This window comes from Dendropsophus ebraccatus, chromosome 11, assembly GCF_027789765.1.
Source record: "Dendropsophus ebraccatus isolate aDenEbr1 chromosome 11, aDenEbr1.pat, whole genome shotgun sequence".
NCBI classification, from domain to species: domain Eukaryota; kingdom Metazoa; phylum Chordata; class Amphibia; order Anura; family Hylidae; genus Dendropsophus; species Dendropsophus ebraccatus.
In genome coordinates, this window is record NC_091464.1 from 597,024 (window position 1) to 618,488 (window position 21,465).

General features: G+C 52.7%; 1 protein-coding gene across 3 annotated transcripts in view; it reads right to left on the minus strand.

Annotated features, from left to right (window-relative positions):
- Nucleotides 1–21,465, minus strand: part of DCAF6 (DDB1 and CUL4 associated factor 6) — a 413,552-nt gene that overhangs the window by 375,289 nt on the left and 16,798 nt on the right. For all 3 annotated transcript variants that reach the window (XM_069944434.1, XM_069944435.1, XM_069944436.1), the window contains exons 3-4: nucleotides 16,207–16,268; nucleotides 1,654–1,746 (exon numbers count right to left, since the gene is read on the minus strand). In XM_069944434.1, the coding sequence (XP_069800535.1) occupies nucleotides 1,654–1,746; nucleotides 16,207–16,268 (155 nt within the window). The remainder of the gene's footprint in view (nucleotides 1–1,653; nucleotides 1,747–16,206; nucleotides 16,269–21,465) is intronic.

Consider the following 21,465-nt stretch of genomic DNA (forward strand, 5'->3'; position numbering starts at 1 on the left):
TAAAGTTCTGTAAAGCATCAGAAGGGTTAATCGAAACTGTATAGTAAAGAGAGATTTAACAATACGGGGCGCGAGAAGGGCGCGGCCAGAGACGGGCCGCGAGAAGGGAGCGGCCAGAGACGGGCCGCAAGAAGGGCGCGGCCAGAGACGGGCCGCGAGAAGGGCGCGGCCAGAGACGGGCCGCGAGAAGGGAGCGGCCAGAGACGGGCCGCGAGAAGGGCGCGGCCAGAGACGGGCCGCGAGAAGGGAGCGGCCAGAGACGGGCCGCGAGAAGGGCGCGGCCAGAGACGGGCCGCGAGAAGGGAGCGGCCAGAGACGGGGGCGAGAAGGGAGCGGCCAGAGACGGGCCGCGAGAAGGGAGCGGCCAGAGACGGGCCGCGAGAAGGGAGCGGCCAGAGACGGGCCGCGAGAAGGGAGCGGCCAGAGACGGGCCGCGAGAAGGGAGCGGCCAGAGACGGGCCGCGAGAAGGGAGCGGCCAGAGACGGGCCGCGAGAAGGGAGCGGCCAGAGACGGGCCGCGAGAAGGGAGCGGCCAGAGACGGGCCGCGAGAAGGGAGCGGCCAGAGACGGGCCGCGAGAAGGGAGCGGCCAGAGACGGGCCGCGAGAAGGGAGCGGCCAGAGACGGGCCGCGAGAAGGGAGCAGCCAGAGACGGGCCGCGAGAAGGGAGCGGCCAGAGACGGGCCGCGAGAAGGGAGCGACCAGAGACGGGCCGCGAGAAGGGCGTGGCCAGAGACGGGCCGCGAGAAGGGCGCGGCCAGAGACGGGCCGCGAGAAGGGAGCGGCCAGAGACGGGCCGCGAGAAGGGAGCGGCCAGAGACGGGCCGCGAGAAGGGCGTGGCCAGAGACAGGCCGCGAGAAGGGCGCGGCCAGAGACAGGCCGCGAGAAGGGCGCGGCCAGAGACAGGCCGCGAGAAGGGTGCGGCCAGAGACGGGCCGCGAGAAGGGAGCGGCCAGAGACGGGCCGCGAGAAGGGCGTGGCCAGAGATGGGTAAGCTATGACAGTCCGATGAGAGATTAGCGGGTGCGATCGCTTATGTATGGATCGCTTTGGTATGATGAGGTGGCCACTCATCTCCATTATTTGGAGTAAGTTGTTTGAGTTGGAGAATGCTGCGGTGAAGCTGCAGCTACAGCAGTATGGAGCTCCTCGCTGGGCTGCTGATACTGCATGGCCACGCCATCTTGGATGGCATCAGACAATGGGAAAAAGCTAGTTAGCCTAAGATGACTCTTCTCATTCCAGCCTTTCGCCATCTCTGAAGGTTCACTGGACTAGGAGACTTGTTTCCACATCAGAATGGAGTCAATATAGGCCGTTTTGTGCGGCTTTGGGCCGATGGCAGCAGGTGCACGGATTTCACATGACCATCCTCATGCATGGCTAAACATACCACTGAAGCCTTGCCAACCCTCACCGACACAGGTGGATGTACACACAATGGGTGGCAAAGGGGCTTTGGGTCAAGTCCTCACAATACAGTCACCGCATGGGGCATTGTTTCTGCTGCCTGCAGTCACCCACAGCCGTGCAATCCCTAACACAGTGTGCAGCTACTGGTGACCGCAATGTGGGAGCGCTGGCATACAAATACAGACAAATCCTTTCTACAAGAAGCATGATGTAAATGATGAGTACCTTACAAGATCATACCTTCTTAGTGTAAGGGTTACTAATGACCAACGTGGTGTCATCAGAGCCGGACAGCAAGTATTCCCCCGTACTGCTCCACGATATCGTATTCACCTAATTGTGAGGGAAGACAAACATGTAAATAAACCAAGGTGACCCTACACTACAAGGTGACCCTACACCCCAACCTACAAGGTGACCCTACACTACAAGGTGACCCTACACCCCAACCTACAAGGTGACCCTACACTACAAGGTGACCCTACACCCCAACCTACAAGGTGACCCTACACTACAAGGTGACCCTACACCCCAACCTACAAGGTGACCCTACACTACAAGGTGACCCTACACCCCAACCTACAAGGTGACCCTACACTACAAGGTGACCCTACACCCCAACCTACAAGGTGACCCTACACTACAAGGTGACCCTGCACCCCAACCTACAAAGTGACCCTACACTACAAGGTGACCCTACACCCCAACCTACAAGGTGACCCTACACTACAAGGTGACCCTACACTACAAGGTGACCCTACACCCCAACCTACAAGGTGACCCTACACTACAAGGTGACCCTACACCCCAACCTACAAGGTGACCCTACACCCCAACCTACAAGGTCACCCTACACTACAAGGTGACCCTACACCCCAACCTACAAGGTGACCCTACACTACAAGGTGACCCTACACCCCAACCTACAAGGTGACCCTACACTACAAGGTGACCCTACACCCCAACCTACAAGGTGACCCTACACCCCAACCTACAAGGTGACCCTACACCCCAACCTACAAGGTGACCCTACACCCCAACCTACAAGGTGACCCTACACTACAAGGTGACCCTACACCACAACCTACAAGGTGACCCTACACTACAAGGTGACCCTACACCCCAACCTACAAGGTGACCCTACACCGCAACCTACAAGGTGACCCTACACTACAAGGTGACCCTACACCCCAACCTACAAGGTCACCCTACACCCCAACCTACAAGGTCACCCTACACCCCAACCTACAAGGTCACCCTACACTACAAGGTGACCCTACACCCCAACCTACAAGGTGACCCTACACTACAAGGTGACCCTACACCCCAACCTACAAGGTGACCCTACACTACAAGGTGACCCTACACCCCAACCTACAAGGTGACCCTACACTACAAGGTGACCCTGCACCCCAACCTACAAAGTGACCCTACACTACAAGGTGACCCTACACCCCAACCTACAAGGTGACCCTACACTACAAGGTGACCCTACACTACAAGGTGACCCTACACCCCAACCTACAAGGTGACCCTACACTACAAGGTGACCCTACACCCCAACCTACAAGGTGACCCTACACCCCAACCTACAAGGTGACCCTACACTACAAGGTGACCCTACACCCCAACCTACAAGGTGACCCTACACTACAAGGTGACCCTACACCCCAACCTACAAGGTGACCCTACACCCCAACCTACAAGGTGACCCTACACCCCAACCTACAAGGTGACCCTACACTACAAGGTGACCCTACACCACAACCTACAAGGTGACCCTACACTACAAGGTGACCCTACACCGCAACCTACAAGGTGACCCTACACTACAAGGTGACCCTACACCCCAACCTACAAGGTCACCCTACACCCCAACCTACAAGGTCACCCTACACCCCAACCTACAAGGTCACCCTACACTACAAGGTCACCCTACACCCCAACCTACAAGGTGACCCTACACCCCAACCTACAAGGTCACCCTACACTACAAGGTGACCCTACACCCCAACCTACAAGGTGACCCTACACCCCAACCTACAAGGTCACCCTACACTACAAGGTGACCCTACACCCCAACCTACAAGGTCACCCTACACTACAAGGTGACCCTATACCCCAACCTACAAGGTGACCCTACACCCCAACCTACAAGGTGACCCTATACCCCAACCTACAAGGTGACCCTACACTACAAGGTGACCCTACACCCCAACCTACAAGGTCACCCTACACTACAAGGTGACCCTACACCCCAACCTACAAGGTGACCCTACACTACAAGGTGACCCTACACCCCAACCTACAAGGTGACCCTACACCCCAACCTACAAGGTGACCCTACACCCCAACCTACAAGGTGACCCTACACTACAAGGTGACCCTACACCCCAACCTACAAGGTGACCCTACACCCCAACCTACAAGGTCACCCTACACTACAAGGTGACCCTACACCCCAACCTACAAGGTGACCCTACACCCCAACCTACAAGGTGACCCTACACTACAAGGTGACCCTACACCCCAACCTACAAGGTCACCCTACACTACAAGGTGACCCTACACCCCAACCTACAAGGTGACCCTACACCCCAACCTACAAGGTGACCCTATACCCCAACCTACAAGGTGACCCTACACCCCAACCTACAAGGTCACCCTACACCCCAACCTACAAGGTGACCCTACACTACAAGGTGACCCTACACCCCAACCTACAAGGTGACCCTACACCCCAACCTACAAGGTCACCCTACACTACAAGGTGACCCTACACCCCAACCTACAAGGTCACCCTACACTACAAGGTGACCCTACACCCCAACCTACAAGGTCACCCTACACTACAAGGTGACCCTACACCCCAACCTACAAGGTGACCCTACACTACAAGGTGACTCTACACCCCAACCTACAAGGTGACTCTACACTACAAGGTGACTCTACACCCCAACCTACAAAGTGACCCTACACTACAAGGTGACCCTACACCCCAACCTACAAGGTGACCCTACACCCCAACCTACAAGGTCACCCTACACTACAAGGTGACCCTACACCCCAACCTACAAGGTGACCCTACACCCCAACCTACAAGGTGACCCTACACTACAAGGTGACCCTACACCCCAACCTACAAGGTGACCCTACACTACAAGGTGACCCTACACCCCAACCTACAAGGTGACCCTACACTACAAGGTGACCCTACACCCCAACCTACAAGGTCACCCTACACCCCAACCTACAAGGTCACCCTACACTACAAGGTGACCCTACACCCCAACCTACAAGGTCACCCTACACTACAAGGTGACCCTACACTACAAGGTGACCCTACACCCCAACCTACAAGGTCACCCTACACCCCAACCTACAAGGTCACCCTACACTACAAGGTGACCCTACACCCCAACCTACAAGGTGACCCTACACCCCAACCTACAAGGTGACCCTACACTACAAGGTGACCCTACACCCTAACCTACAAGGTGACCCTACACTACAAGGTGACCCTACACCCCAACCTACAAGGTCACCCTACACTACAAGGTGACCCTACACCCCAACCTACAAGGTCACCCTACACTACAAGGTGACCCTACACCCCAACCTACAAGATCACCCTACACTACAAGGTGACCCTACACCCCAACCTACAAGGTCACCCTACACCCAAACCTACAAGGTGACCCTACACCCAAACCTACAAGGTGACCCTACCCTCCAAATTCCACACACACACACACACACATCCCAACCTCCATATACACACACACACCCCCCAACCTACAAGACGACCCTACACTACAAACTCAATACATCCATAGATAGATACACACACTCTTACATACGTACCTACATACACACACACACAGCTTTTAGAGCAGAGTGGTGGTTGGTAACCTAGACCATGAGCTTTCAACAATGGAAGGGAAAGAGCGGCATATTAACCCCTTAAGGACAGAGCCTGAAATGGCCTTAATGACAAATGTTATGAATATGACCAGTGTCACTTTAGTCATTAATAACTTTGGGATGCTTTTACCTATCCGGCTGATTCTGAGATTTTTTCTTGTGACATATTGTACTTTACATTTCTAGTAAATTGGAGTCGATATTTATAACGAATATTTATGAAAAAACCCAAATAACGTGAAAAATTGTGAAAAAATGCATTTTTCCAACTTTGAAACTTTTTTGCTTATACAGAAAGTGGTTATACCACATAAATTATATATTAAATAGCAATAGCAACATGTCTACTTTATGTTGGCGGCTTTTATTAAACGATCTTTAATTTTTTTTAGACTATAGAAAGCTTAAAACTTCAAAATAAAATTTCAAAATCAGATATTTTTAGGGACCTGTTCAGGTTTAAAGTGTATTTGAGGGGCCTGTATGTTAGAAAGCCCCACAAAGCACCCCATTTCAGAAACTGCACCCCCCAAACTCTGCAAAAGCATATCCATAAAGTTTTTTAACCCTTTAGGAGAGTCACAGAAATAAAATAAAATAAAAGTGTGTAAGAAATTTGAAAATTTTAATTTTCTGTGCAGAGATTTTATTGTAATCCAATATTTTTCATATTTATAAACTTATTACCAGAGAAATGCACCCCAATATTGATTGCCCCGTTTCTGCAGTTTATAGAAATACCCCATATGTGGCCCTATTGCGCTATTTGACACAACCACAAGCCTCAGATATAAGGGAGCGCCTAGTGCATTTCAATGGCTCCGTTATATTTGGTCATTTCTGACTGTACCACTTCAGGTTGGCAGAGGCTCTGGGGTGCCAAAACCTAAAAAACACCCCTAAAGGGACACCATTCAGAAAACTGCACCCCTCAAGGAATATAACAAGGGGTGCGGTGAGCATCTGGACCCCACAGGTGCGCCACAGATTTTCCTAACAATATGGCGTGAAAAAAGAAAAATTATTTTTTTACACTGAAACGTTGTTCTAGCCTTCAATTTTTCATTTTCACAAAGGGATGAAAGGAAAAAAAGACACAAAACGTGTAGCGCAGTTTCTCCCGAGTACGGAAATACCCCACATGTGGCGATAAAGTGCCAAGGGGGCGCAGGACGAGCCTCCAAAGGGAAGGAGCGCCAATTGGCTTTTGGAAGCTGGATTTCACTGGAATGGATTTCAAGGGCCATGTCGCATTTACAGATCTCTCGTCAGGGCCGCTTTAACCAGAGGGCACATGGTGCACGTGCACCGGGCCCAATGGTTAAAGGGGCCCCCCCCCCCGAGCAGGCCGGCCATTGCTATGTGCGACCAGTGCGGTCGCACAGGGCTCCGGCCACCAGCCTGTCAGGGGGGAGCGCCATGGATGGGTAATCTACTTACCCCTCCATGGCGCCCCCTGCAGGGCCCCCCCGTCCACCGCTGCCCCCGCCCACTGCTGCTGCGGCGCTTCAGCAGCAGCGATACTGACAGAGAGAGAGCCATTGGCTCCCTCCCTGTCAGTCACTCTTGTGGCCGCACTTCCTGCGGTCACAAGAGGCCGCACTCTCCCTCTAGCGGCCGACGTCACTGGAGCATCGGCGCGAGGGTAAGGGGAGTGCAGCCTCTTGTGACCGCAGGAAGTGCGGCCACAAGAGGGAAGAGAAGAGGAACGCGAGGACCTAGGTGAGTAACAGTGTTTGTTTTTTTTTCAACATTATATGGGAGGGGGAGCGCATATGCTATTGGGGAGCACAGGGGGCTATATACTATGGGGGGGGCGGCTATATACTATTGGGGAGCTATATACTATGGGGGAGCACAGGGGGCTATATACTATGGGGGAGCACAGGGGAGCTATATACTATGGGAGGGGCGGCTATATACTATGGGGGAGCACAGGGGAGCTATATACTATGGGGGAGCACAGGGGGCTATATACTATGGGGGAGCAAAGGGGAGCTATATACTATGGGGGGGTGGCTATATACTATTGGGGAGCACAGGGAAGCTATATACTATGGGGGGTTATATACTATTGGGGAGCACAGGGGAGTTATGTACTATGGGGGGGCAGCTATATACTATGGGGGAGCACAGGGGAGCTATATACTATTGGGGGATATAAACTATTGGGGAGCACAGGGGAGCTATGTACTATGGGGGGGCGGCTATATACTATGGGGGAGCACAGGGGAGCTATGTACTATGGGGGAGCACAGGGGGGCTATATACTATGGGGGAGCACAGTGGGGCTATATACTATGGGGGAGCACAGGGGAGCTATGTACTATGGGGGGGCGGCTATATACTATGGGGGAGCACAGGGGAGCTATATACTATGGGGGAGCACAGGGGGGCTATATACTATGGGGGGGCACAGGGGGCTATATACTATTGGGGAGCACAGGGGAGCTATATACTATGGGGGAGCACAGGGGGCTATATACTATGGGAGGGGCGGCTATATACTATGGGGGAGCACAGGGGAGCTATATACTATTGGGGAGCACAGGGGAGCTATATACTATTGGGGAGCACAGGGGAGCTATATACTATTGGGGAGCACAGGGGAGCTATATACTCTTGGGGAGCACAGGGGGCTATATACTATTGTGGAGCACAGTGGGGCTATATACTATTGGGGAGCACAGGGGAGCTATATACTATGGGGGAGCACAGGGGGCTATATACTATGGGAGGGGCGGCTATATACTATGGGGGAGCACAGGGGAGCTATATACTATTGGGGAGCACAGGGGAGCTATATACTATTGGGGAGCACAGGGGAGCTATATACTATTGGGGAGCACAGGGGAGCTATATACTCTTGGGGAGCACAGGGGGCTATATACTATGGGGGAGCACAGGGGAGCTATATACTATTGGGGAGCACAGGGGAGCTATATACTATTGTGGAGCACAGGGGTCTATATACTATTGGGGAGAGCACAGGGGGGCTATATACTATTGGGGGGAGAGCACGGGGGGCAATATACTATTGTGGGAGAGCACAGGGGGGCTATATACTATTGTGGGAGAGCACAGGGGGCTATATACTATTGGAGAGCACAGGGGGGCTATATACTATTGGGGGAGAGCACAGGGGGCTATATACTAATGGAAGAACGCACAGGAGGGCTGTATATAACTGGAGGAGCACATGAGGGTCTATATACTACAGGGACACCTTAAAACTATGGAGGCACAGAGGGGTGTAACTATGTAGGGGTACAGAGGGGTGTAACTACTATATAGGGGTACAAGGGACCTAACTACTGTATGTGTTGGAGCCTAAAATATTTCTCTGGCAGATTCTGGAGAGAAGATTCACAGCCAGGAGAAGACTTCAAGGTGGCCCAGGCTGGATGGAGAGAAAAAGAAAAGGTGACAAGACTCTGATCAGAGAAGACGCCCCCGGTGAGTCACTGGATGTAACTGCACTCTGTTATAGGGTTGTAGTGTTAGGGGTCATGATATGGCGGTATTATGTAATGGTATCATTGGTGATATCTTTCTGTTTTGTTTAGTGCAGTTTTTATGTAATATGTAATCACTGTATGGTGGAAATAGTGTTATAAGGTAACTACTGTATGTACTGGGGCTCCTGATACAGTGTGGGGGCAAATTCAGTACATTATACAATGTGCAGAAAGGTAAGGGGGGGCCCACTCTTGAGGGCTGTGCACTGGGCCCACCAACGTATTAAAACGGCCCTGGCCCTCGTGCTGCCAAAACACTGGAAACCCCCCACAAATGACCCCATTCTAGAAAACTGCACCCCTCAAGGAATCTAACAAGGGGTGCAGTGAGGATATGGACCCCACTGGTGACGGGCACAAATGTAGAAAAATGTGACGTGAAAGGGAAAACTTTCATTTTTTTCACTTTCACGGCACATATGTGCCCGTCATCCAGGGGTCCATATCCTCACTGCACCCCTTGTTAGATTCCCTGAGGGGTGTAGTTTTCAGAATGGGGTCACTTGTGGGGGGTTTCCAGTGTTTTGGCAGCACGAGGGCTCTGTAAATGCGACATGGCGTTCATCATCCATTCTGGCCAAATCCAGCCTCCAAAATCCAAATGGCGCTCCTTCCCTTCAGAGGCTTGCCCTGCGCCCACATGGTGCTTTATGTCCACATGTGGGGTATTTACGGACTCGGGGGAAATTGCTCTACACTTTGTGGCTTTTTTCCTCTTTTAACCCCTTGTGAAAATGAAAAATTCAAGGCTAGACCAACATTATAGTGTAAAAAATGTAACATTTCATTTTCACGCCACATTGTTCCACATTTGTACCCGTCACCAGTGGGGTCCATATGCTCACTACACCCCTTGTTACATTCCCTGAGGGGTGCAGTTTCCATAATGGGGTCACTTGTGGAGGGTTTTCACTGGCTTGGCAGAACAGGGAGTTTTTAAATGCAACATGGCCCTCGAAATCCATTCTACCGAAATCCAGCCCCAAAAAGCCAAATGGGGCTCCTTCCCTTTGGAGGCTCGTCTTGCGGCCGCTTAGTGCCGCATGTGGGGTATTTGCGTACTCGGGGGAAATTTCTCTACGAGTTTTGTTTTGTTTCTTCTCTTTTAACCCCTTGTGAAAATGAAAACAACAAGTCTAGATCAATGATTTAGTGTCAAAATTTAAAAAAATTTACACTACATGTTGGTCTATACTTGATTTTTTCCCTTTTCACAAGGGTTTAAAAGAGAAAAAAAGCTCAAAGGGTGTAGAGCAGTTTGTTTCGAGTACGGAAACACCCCACATGTGGACATAAAGCGCCATGCGGCCGCAAGACGGGCCTCCAAAGTGAAGGAGCGCCATTTAGCTTTTGGAGGCTGGATTTGGCTGGAATGGATTTCAAGGGCCATGTTTCAAAGACCCTATGCTGCCAGGACAGTGGTAAACCCCCACAAGTGACCCCATTCTGGAAACTACACCCCGCAAAGTATCTAACAAGGAGTGCAGTGAGCATATGGACCCCACTGGTGACGGGCACAAATGTGGAACAATGTGACATGAAAGTGAAAAATTTCATTTTTTCACTTTCACGGCACAAATGTGCCCGTCATCAAGGGGTCAATATCCTCACTGCACCCCTTATTAGATTCCTTGAGGGGTGTAGTTTCCAGAATGGGGTCACTTTGGGGGGGGGTTCCACTGTCTTGGCAACACAAGGCCTTTGTAAATGCGACATGGCATTCACCATCCATTCTAGCCAAATGGCGTTCCCTCCCTTTGGAGGCTTACCCTGCACCCACATGGCGCTTTATGTCCACATGTGGGGTATTTCCGTACTTGGGGGAAATTGCTCTACACATTTTGTGTTTATTTTTTCATTTTCACAAAGGGTTAAAAGATAAAATAAAGACTAGATCAATGATTTAGTGTAAAAATTATAATTTTTTTTACACTAAATGTTGGTTCAGCCTTGATTTTTTTCATTTTCAAAAGGGGTTAAAAGATAAAATAAATGCAAAACGTGTAGGGTAATTTCCCCTGAGTACGAAAATACCCCACATGTGGACATAATGTGCTATATGGGCATAGGGCAAGCCACCAAAGGGACAGAGCGCCATTTAGAGACTGGAATGGAGGATGGAGGCCATGTTGCATTTACAAAGCTCCTGTGCTGCCGGGACAGTAGAAACCCCCCACAAGTGACCCCATTCTGGAAACTACACCCCTCAAGGAATGTAACAAGGGGTGCAGTGAGCATATGGACCCCAGTGGTGACGGGCACATATGTAGAACATGTGCTGTGAAGATGAAAAATACTGGTTTTTTCACTTTCACAGCACTAATGTGGCTGTCACTAGGGGTCCATATACCCGCTGCCCCCCTTGTTAGATTCCTTACGCTGTGTAGTTTCCAGAATGGGGTCACTTGTGGGGGGTTTGCACTGTCCTGGCTGCACAGAGGCTTTGTAATTGCATCATGGCATCCTCTAATGGGAATGGCGACCATACCTATTTAGCTGGGGAAAAGGGACAATTCTAATTAATTTGGGGGTATTAGGCCAATTATTAGTTTATAAGGTTGGAAATGACAGGTGTCCATCAAACTCACCCTGTGTTGATCCAGAGGAAGGCAAAAACCCCTCGTGAGGCAGACGACAGTAGCCTCATCACAGGAGAAAAATTCCTTCCCGACTCCATAATGGCGATCAGAATAATCCCTGGATCAACGTGACCCCTGAAATAGGAATAAGGGACAGAATATTGAAAATTAAGAACCCCAAGGACGTGTGGTACGCCTTGAAGCGATCCAGTATGCAGAGGCCGGGGTGATCAGGACAGGTGTCACACTGGTAAGTGGTGTCCTTCCTGATCCCCCTTTTGTGGCACACTCTGCACTTCTTTTGGGATTTCCCCTTTTTTCCAGTGTGGGGGACGTCACCTGGAAAATGTTGTCCCTGTACGATACGAGGTCCTTCATATCCAGAAGCGCTGGGGCCCGCTCCGTGGCTGCCGAATATCAGGGCTTTGATTACTGCTTCCTGGAAATCAAGGAATTTCCCCGGGTGGCCGGCACATCGGTACAACACAAAAGCATTGTACATCGCTGTTTGTACCAGATATACGGCCACCTTTTTATACCACGTTCTGGTTTTTCGCTTGGCGTTATATGGTTTGAGGACTTGATCTGAGAGATCAATTCCTCCCATATACTGATTGTACTCTAGAACACAATCAGGTTTGTTCACCACGTTTGTGGTACTACGTACAGTGACAGGGGTGACGCTATTCCTGTGAATTGTGGTCAGAATAAGGACATCGCGCTTGTCCTTATATCTGACCAACAACATATTGTCACAGGAATAGGCCCTGCTCTCCCCCCTTCTCATCGTTTCTCTAACAGGGTGACTTGATAGACCTCTTTGATTTTTTCGGATCGTGCCGCAAGCTACAGTAGCTCGGGCAGCGAGGGACCGAAACAGGGGGATGCTGGAATAAAAGTTATCAACATACAGGTGATAACCATTATCCAGCAGTGGGAAGATCAGGTCCCAAACGATCTTCCCACCAACTCCGAGGATGGGGGGGGACATCTGGGGGCTGGATTTGGGTGTCCCTACCTTCATATACTCTAAATCTGTAAGTGTACCCTGAGGTACTGTCACAGAGTTTGTAGAATTTCACGCCATACCGCGATCTCTTACTGGGAAGGTACTGGCGGAAATGGAGTCTTCCTTTGAAGCTCATGAGGGACTCATCTACTGAGATGTATTTCTCTGGGATATACATCTCAGTAAATTTGGCTGAAAAGTGCTCTATGACCGGCCGTACTTTGTACAGTCGGTCATATGAGGGGTCATCTCGCGGGGGGAAACTTGCATTATCATTATAATGCAAGAATTTTAGGAGGGTTTCGAATCGTACCCGTCCCATGGCCATTCTGTAAAGTGGGGTATTATACATAAATATCCCCACTCCAGTATTACCGCATTGTGGTTTTTTTACTAGGCCCATGTGCAGCAGAAGCCCCCAAAATGTTGTCCTTTCAGCTGCATCCACAGGGGTCCACGCCATGGGCCTAGCAAAAGAAGAGGAGGGGTTCTGGGCCAGGAATTGGTGCGTGTACAGATTTGTTTGCGCCACCATCATATTTACAAGATCATCAGAGAAATAGAGCTTGAAAAAGTCTATTTCTCTGAGACCTGTGGGGTTAACCTGGATTCCCGCCGTTGCCATAAAGCCAGGAATCCAGGGCTGATGATTTGGGGGGTCTGGGGTCCAGATGGGGTCACCTGTCTGGGGGACGGGGGGCGGTATGGGGTCACCTGTCTGGGGGACGGGGGGGTGAGATGGGATGACGTGTCTGGGGGGGCAGGGGGTGGGATGGAATGACAGGGGGCAGCCCAAGGCGTCCTCTTTGGACGCCGTGGTGGATAACCATCATCACTGGATGATGAGGATGAATGGAGGAATGAAGGATCCCCCCATTCATCCTCACTGGCTGTTTCGGTGTCAGAGGCGATAAGTGCGTACGCCTCTTCCACCGAAAACAGTTTCTGTGACATTTTTATACGGGGATTGGGGTAGGGGGGTATGTAAATGTAAAGTGGTGTAGTGTAAAACTTTATTAGATGTAATGTAATGTAATGTGTGGTAGTGTAGTGTAGTGTTTTACGTGGTTTTCACAGTAAGGGGGGGAAAAAAACCTACGTCAAAAAAAAGAGTTGCTGATAAATGCCACACTTATGTGCGGTACTTATCAGCAAACAGTGGCGGTAGGATATAGAAGAAAAAGAAGGAAAAAGGGGGGGAAAAAACCCCTACGCCAAAAAAGCGGAGTTGCTGATCAGCGGCGCACTTACGTGTGATGCTGATCAGCACTCAGCGGACACCGCGATCAGGTGAGTATGGTGCACTACACACCACACACACCTGCTTTGCACACCTCAGCTAACCGACTGAGGTGTGCAGATCAAAGTAAAAATATTTATTTTTACTTTGATCGCCGCTATTGGCCGGCCGGGCTTGGCCAACAAGCTATGGTGGTCTGCTGTTAGTAACAGCAGCCATCATTACCCGATCGCTGCGTGTTTACACGCAGCGGTCGGGTAAACATCGGGCGTAAATTTACGCCCTGGTGCGTTAAGTACCAGGCTGCGAGGGCGTAAATTTACGCCCGATGTCGTTAAGGGGTTAAGATAAATTGCTAAAGTGTACCTGTTTAATTTTTTTTCCTCAGAAATAAATAGTACAGGCAATTTTAAGAAACTTTGTAATTGGGTTTATTAGCCGAAAAATGCATTTCTATCTTGAAAAAAAAGTTTGAAGCCCTCCCCCATCTTCATGGTTTGCTTATGGAGAGGGGAGGGGTGGAGAGATATGAGGCACCAAAACAAGACAACAAAGAGTTAATCTACAGTTAATCACCCTCTATCTCCTCTGACAGTCAGCACTGACCTCTAAATACCGCTGTCACCCACCTCAGTGTTGTGTAATCCTTTGTTCTCTGCTCTCTGCTGACGACTAACTCCCTCCTCCCCCTCTATAGAATAGACAGGGCTGTGTCTGATGTCACAATTTCCTGATCTCTTTAAGCAAAAATATTTATCTAGAGCAGTGCTTCTCAAACAGTGAGGCGCCCCCTAGCTGTTGGTGAGACGCCCCCTAGCTGTTGGTGAGACCCCCCCCTAGCTGTTGGTGAGACCCCCCCTAGCTGTTGGTGAGGACCCCCTAGTTGTTGGTGAGGCCCCCCTAGTTGTTGGTGAGGACCCCCTAGTTGTTGGTGAGGCCCCCCTAGTTGTTGGTGAGGACCCCCTAGTTGTTGGTGAGGACCCCCCTAGCTGTTGGTGAGGCCCCCTAGTTGTTGGTGAGGCCCCCCTAGTTGTTGGTGAGGCCCCCCTAGTTGTTGGTGAGGCCCCCCTAGTTGTTGGTGAGGCCCCCCTAGTTGTTGGTGAGGCCCCCCTAGTTGTTGGTGAGGCCCAGCTGAGGAGCCAGTTTTCACACAGTAACTATGATCTCCACAGTCCTTTTGCTGTTTGCAGAAATCTCCATTTTAGCCACATTATTAATTTATTTTGTACTTGCTTTATTAGTATAGAGAGCCTGGGAGACGGGTGACAGGCGGCCCTAGCATTAGTTTCAACTTTTAAATGGACTTTCACCACAGATGGTAAGGGCCCAGCCATCCTCCGGGTCAGTCTGGTGAGGCCCAGCCATCCTCCGGGTCAGTCTGGTGAGGCCCAGCCATCCTCCGGGTCAGTCTGGTGAGGCCCAGCCATCCTCCGGGTCAGTCTGGTGAGGCCCAGCCATCCTCCGGGTCAGTCTGGTGAGGCCCAGCCATCCTCCGGGTCAGTCTGGTGAGGCCCAGCCATCCTCCGGGTCAGTCTGGTGAGGCCCAGCCATCCTCCGGGTCAGTCTGGTGAGGCCCAGCCATCCTCCGGGTCAGTCTGGTCAGGCCCAGGCATCCTCCGGGTCAGTCTGGTCAGGCCCAGGCATCCTCCGGGTCAGTCTGGTCAGGCCCAGGCATCCTCCGGGTCAGTCTGGTGAGGCCCAGCCATCCTCCGGGTCAGTCTGGTGAGGCCCAGGCATCCTCCGGGTCAGTCTGGTGAGGCCCAGGCATCCTCCGGGTCAGTCTGGTGAGGCCCAGGCATCCTCCGGGTCAGTCTGGTGAGGCCCAGGCATCCTCCGGGTCAGTCTGGTGAGGCCCAGGCATCCTCCGGGTCAGTCTGGTGAGGCCCAGGCATCCTCCGGGTCAGTCTGGTGAGGCCCAGGCATCCTCCGGGTCAGTCTGGTGAGGCCCAGGCATCCTCCGGGTCAGTCTGGTGAGGCCCAGCCATCCTCCGGGTCAGTCTGGTGAGGCCCAGCCATCCTCCGGGTCAGTCTGGTGAGGCCCAGCCATCCTCCGGGTCAGTCTGGTGAGGCCCAGCCATCCTCCGGGTCAGTCTGGTGAGGCCCAGCCATCCTCCGGGTCAGTCTGGTGAGGCCCAGCCATCCTCCGGGTCAGTCTGGTGAGGCCCAGGCATCCTCCGGGTCAGTCTGGTGAGGCCCAGGCATTGCCTTGGTCTGTTGGGTGAGGCTCCAGTGGAAATACTTTGAGAAGCACTGCGCTAGAGGAACCCTACATATATAACTGTTAGTTGGGATTGGGATCCCCCTTTAAAGTGCTTCTGTAATGTAGAGGGGGAAAAAGCCATCACGCAGCCAGCTCTTAGCGTGAGAGTGAAGCCCCCTAGTGCGAGCTTCTCCCGGACATATTGGTGGCACAGCCATCAGAAGGCTGAGGTATCAGTGATGAAGCCATTGGACGCTGCAGACCATGTGATAGCTTCGGGGAGACCAGGGACAACTATTAACCCTTTGTGCAGAGTAACTTACGCAGCCCTCATGGACATTCAGCGTCGTCTCCAGTTTTAGTCTTTGAATAAACTCTCTTCTTCCTAATAAAGAGAAAGAAAATGCAAATGAATGTTATATAAGAACAGACAAATTACCCAGCCATGTACGACTAGAGAGCTTTGCTTTTTCTTTGTGTTTCACAGGAATTGTTCCCAGCGTCCCCGGGAGTATCCCACTCTACACTAGGTATCTTCTATCCACATGCGATTGTGGGGGATGGACCACTCCAGGACGGGGATATCCCCACTGAACGGAGCTATAGGCCCGGCACAGGCGTCACCTCGTTCCCGATAGAGCTAAGAGCTGCCGCATTAGCTGCTCCATAGAGAATGAATGAACCTATAGCCCCAGCACAGGCCCCACCACCTCATTCCCTACAGAAGCCACATTACCTGCCCTCCGGCCGCTGCATAGAGAATGAATGGAGCTATAGGCCCGGCACAGGCCCCACCACCTCATTCCCTACAGAAGCCACATTACCTGCCCTCCGGCCGCTGCATAGAGAATGAATGGAGCTATAGCCCCAGCACAGGCCCCACCACCTCATTCCCTACAGAAGCCACATTACCTGCCCTCCGGCCGCTGCATAGAGAATGAATGAACCTATAGCCCCAGCACAGGCCCCACCACCTCACTCCCTACAGAAGCCACATTACCTGCCCTCCGGCCGCTGCATAGAGAATGAATGGAGCTATAGGCCCGGCACAGGCCCCACCACCTCATTCACTCCCTACAGAAGCCACATTACCTGCCCTCCGGCCACTGCATAGAGAGTGAATGGAGCTATAGCCCCAGCACAGGCGTCACCTCATTCCCTACAGAAGCCACATTACCTGCCCTCCGGCCACTGCATAGAGAGTGAATGGAGCTATAGGCCCGGCACAGGCCCCACCACCTCATTCCCTACAGGGCTGCCACATTACCTGCCCTCCGGCCGCTGCATAGAGAATGAATGGAGCTATAGTCCCGGCACAGGCCCCACCACCTCATTCACTCCCTACAGAAGCCACATTACCTGCCCTCCGGCCACTGCATAGAGAATGAATGGAGCTATAGCCCCAGCACAGGCGTCATGTCATTCATTCCCTACAGAAGCCACATTACCTGCCCTCCGGCCACTGCATAGAGAGTGAATGGAGCTATAGCCCCAGCACAGGCGTCATGTCATTCATTCCCTACAGAAGCCACATTACCTGCCCTCCGGCCGCTGCATAGAGAGTGAATGGAGCTATAGGCCCGGCACAGGCCCCACCACCTCATTCCCTACAGAAGCCACATTACCTGCCCTCCGGCCACTGCATAGAGAATGAATGAACCTATAGGCCCGGCACAGCTCTATCGGGAACGAGGTGACAACCTGTGCCGGGCCTATAGCTCCATTCATTCTCTATGGAGCGGCCGGGCGGCAGCTCTTAGCTCTATCGGGAACAAGGTGACGCCTAAGAGCTGCCGCATTAGCTGCTCCATAGAGAATGAATGGAGCTATAGCCCCAGCACAGGCCCCACCACCTCATTCACTACAGGGCTGCCACATTACCTGCCCTCCGGCCACTGCATAGAGAATGAATGGAGCTATAGGCCCGGCACAGGCCCCACCACCTCATTCCCTACAGAAGCCACATTACCTGCCCTCCGGCCGCTGCATAGAGAATGAATGGAGCTATAGGCCCGGCACAGGCCCCACCACCTCATTCCCTACAGAAGCCACATTACCTGCCCTCCGGCCACTGCATAGAGAATGAATGGAGCTATAGGCCCGGCACAGGCCCCACCACCTCATTCCCTACAGAAGCCACATTACCTGCCCTCCGGCCGCTGCATAGAGAATGAATGAACCTATAGTCCCGGCACAGGCCCCACCACCTCATTCCCTACAGAAGCCACATTACCTGCCCTCCGGCCACTGCATAGAGAATGAATGAACCTATAGGCCCGGCACAGGCCCCACCACCTCATTCCCTACAGGGCTGCCACATTACCTGCCCTCCGGCCACTGCATAGAGAATGAATGGAGCTATAGGCCCGGCACAGGCCCCACCACCTCACTCCCTACAGAAGCCACATTACCTGCCCTCCGGCCACTGCATAGAGAATGAATGGAGCTATAGCCCCAGCACAGGCCCCACCACCTCATTCCCTACAGGGCTGCCACATTACCTGCCCTCCGGCCACTGCATAGAGAATGAATGGAGCTATAGGCCCGGCACAGGCCCCACCACCTCATTCCCTACAGAAGCCACATTACCTGCCCTCCGGCCGCTGCATAGAGAATGAATGAACCTATAGTCCCGGCACAGGCCCCACCACCTCATTCCCTACAGAAGCCACATTACCTGCCCTCCGGCCACTGCATAGAGAATGAATGAACCTATAGGCCCGGCACAGGCCCCACCACCTCATTCCCTACAGGGCTGCCACATTACCTGCCCTCCGGCCACTGCATAGAGAATGAATGGAGCTATAGGCCCGGCACAGGCCCCACCACCTCACTCCCTACAGAAGCCACATTACCTGCCCTCCGGCCACTGCATAGAGAATGAATGGAGCTATAGCCCCAGCACAGGCGTCACCTCATTCCCTACAGAAGCCACATTACCTGCCCTCCGGCCACTGCATAGAGAATGAATGGAGCTATAGGCCCGGCACAGGCGTCATGTCATTCATTCCCTACAGAAGCCACATTACCTGCCCTCCGGCCACTGCATAGAGAATGAATGGAGCTATAGCCCCAGCACAGGCGTCATGTCATTCATTCCCTACAGAAGCCACATTACCTGCCCTCCGGCCGCTGCATAGAGAATGAATGAACCTATAGGCCCGGCACAGGCGTCATGTCATTCATTCCCTACAGGGCTGCCACATTACCTGCCCTCCGGCCGCTGCATAGAGAATGAATGGAGCTATAGGCCCGGCACAGGCGTCACCACCTCATTCCCTACAGGGCTGCCACATTACCTGCCCTCCGGCCGCTGCATAGAGAATGAATGGAGCTATAGCCCCAGCACAGGCGTCATGTCATTCATTCCCTACAGAAGCCACATTACCTGCCCTCCGGCCACTGCATAGAGAATGAATGGAGCTATAGCCCCAGCACAGGCGTCACCTCATTCCCTACAGAAGCCACATTACCTGCCCTCCGGCCGCTGCATAGAGAATGAATGGAGCTATAGGCCCGGCACAGGCCCCACCACCTCATTCACTACAGAAGCCACATTACCTGCCCTCCGGCCGCTGCATAGAGAATGAATGAACCTATAGGCCCGGCACAGGCCCCACCACCTCATTCCCTACAGAAGCCACATTACCTGCCCTCCGGCCACTGCATAGAGAATGAATGGAGCTATAGGCCCGGCACAGGCCCCACCACCTCATTCCCTACAGGGCTGCCACATTACCTGCCCTCCGGCCGCTGCATAGAGAATGAATGGAGCTATAGGCCCGGCACAGGCGTCATGTCATTCATTCCCTACAGGGCTGCCACATTACCTGCCCTCCGGCCACTGCATAGAGAATGAATGGAGCTATAGGCCCGGCACAGGCGTCATGTCATTCATTCCCTACAGGGCTGCCACATTACCTGCCCTCTGGCCACTGCATAGAGAATGAATGGAGCTATAGCCACGGCACAGGCCCCACCACCTCATTCACTCCCTACAGAAGCCACATTAGCTGCCGTCTGCCGGCTCCATAAAGAATAAATGGGGCAGAGCGCGTCTTGCAGCTCCATACACTGGGACCTTAGTGACGCCCAATACTGTGGATAGGGAATAACCCCCTCAGAGGAAAATCACTAGCACCTTGGAAGGAACACAAGGCTTCATCCATAAATACCCCAGGAGGGATTCCCACATGTGTTTGAAGGGCAACACCACACCCCATTGCTGCCCCGATAGCTCCAATCTATGGCCGTGCCTGGGCACAAACAAAACTGGCAGGTAGAGTAACGTCCATCTCTGGAGCAGCAACATACAGTCAGCCAAGAGGTGAAAGAGTCCAGCAAGGGTCGGCCATAGAGTCCAGCAAGGGTCGGCCATAGAGTCCAGCAAGGGTCGGCCATAGAGTCCAGCAAGGGTCGGCCATAGAGTCCAGCAAGGGTCGGCCATAGAGTCCAGCAAGGGTCGGCCATAGAGTCCAGCAAGGGTCGGCCATAGAGTCCAGCAAGGGTCGGCCATAGAGTCCAGCAAGGGTCGGCCATAGAGTCCAGCAAGGGTCGGCCATAGAGTCCAGCAAGGGTCGGCCATAGAGTCCAGCAAGGGTCGGCCATAGAGTCCAGCAAGGGTCGGCCATAGAGTCCAGCAAGGGTCGGCCATAGAGTCCAGCAAGGGTCGGCCATAGAGTCCAGCAAGGGTCGGCCATAGAGTCCAGCAAGGGTCGGCCATAGAGTCCAGCAAGGGTCGGCCATAGAGTCCAGCAAGGGTCGGCCATAGAGTCCAGCAAGGGTCGGCCATAGAGTCCAGCAAGGGTCGGCCATAGAGTCCAGCAAGGGTCGGCCATAGAGTCCAGCAAGGGTCGGCCATAGAGTCCAGCAAGGGTCGGCCATAGAGTCCAGCAAGGGTCGGCCATAGAGTCCAGCAAGGGTCGGCCATAGAGTCCAGCAAGGGTCGGCCATAGAGTCCAGCAAGGGTCGGCCATAGAGTCCAGCAAGGGTCGGCCATAGAGTCCAGCAAGGGTCGGCCATAGAGTCCAGCAAGGGTCGGCCTATCAAAGTGGTAATAATCTGGGGTCACAGATCGCAACAATCACACTCCAACTCTTATATTGCCAATTCCCCTTTAAAAATGAGAGTAGCAGCAATCTGGTTCACATTCAGAGTCACAGATGACATCACTGATCACTATGATCACCAGATCTCCGCTCATTCACTCCCTACAGAAGCCACATTAGCTGCCGTCTGCCGGCTCCATAAAGAATAAATGGGGCAGAGCGCGTCTTGCAGCTCCATACACTGGGACCTTAGTGACGCCCAATACTGTGGATAGGGAATAACCCCCTCAGAGGAAAATCACTAGCACCTTGGAAGGAACACAAGGCTTCATCCATAAATACCCCAGGAGGGATTCCCACATGTGTTTGAAGGGCAACACCACACCCCATTGCTGCCCCGATAGCTCCAATCTATGGCCGTGCCTGGGCACAAACAAAACTGGCAGGTAGAGTAACGTCCATCTCTGGAGCAGCAACATACAGTCAGCCAAGAGGTGAAAGAGTCCAGCAAGGGTCGGCCATAGAGTCCAGCAA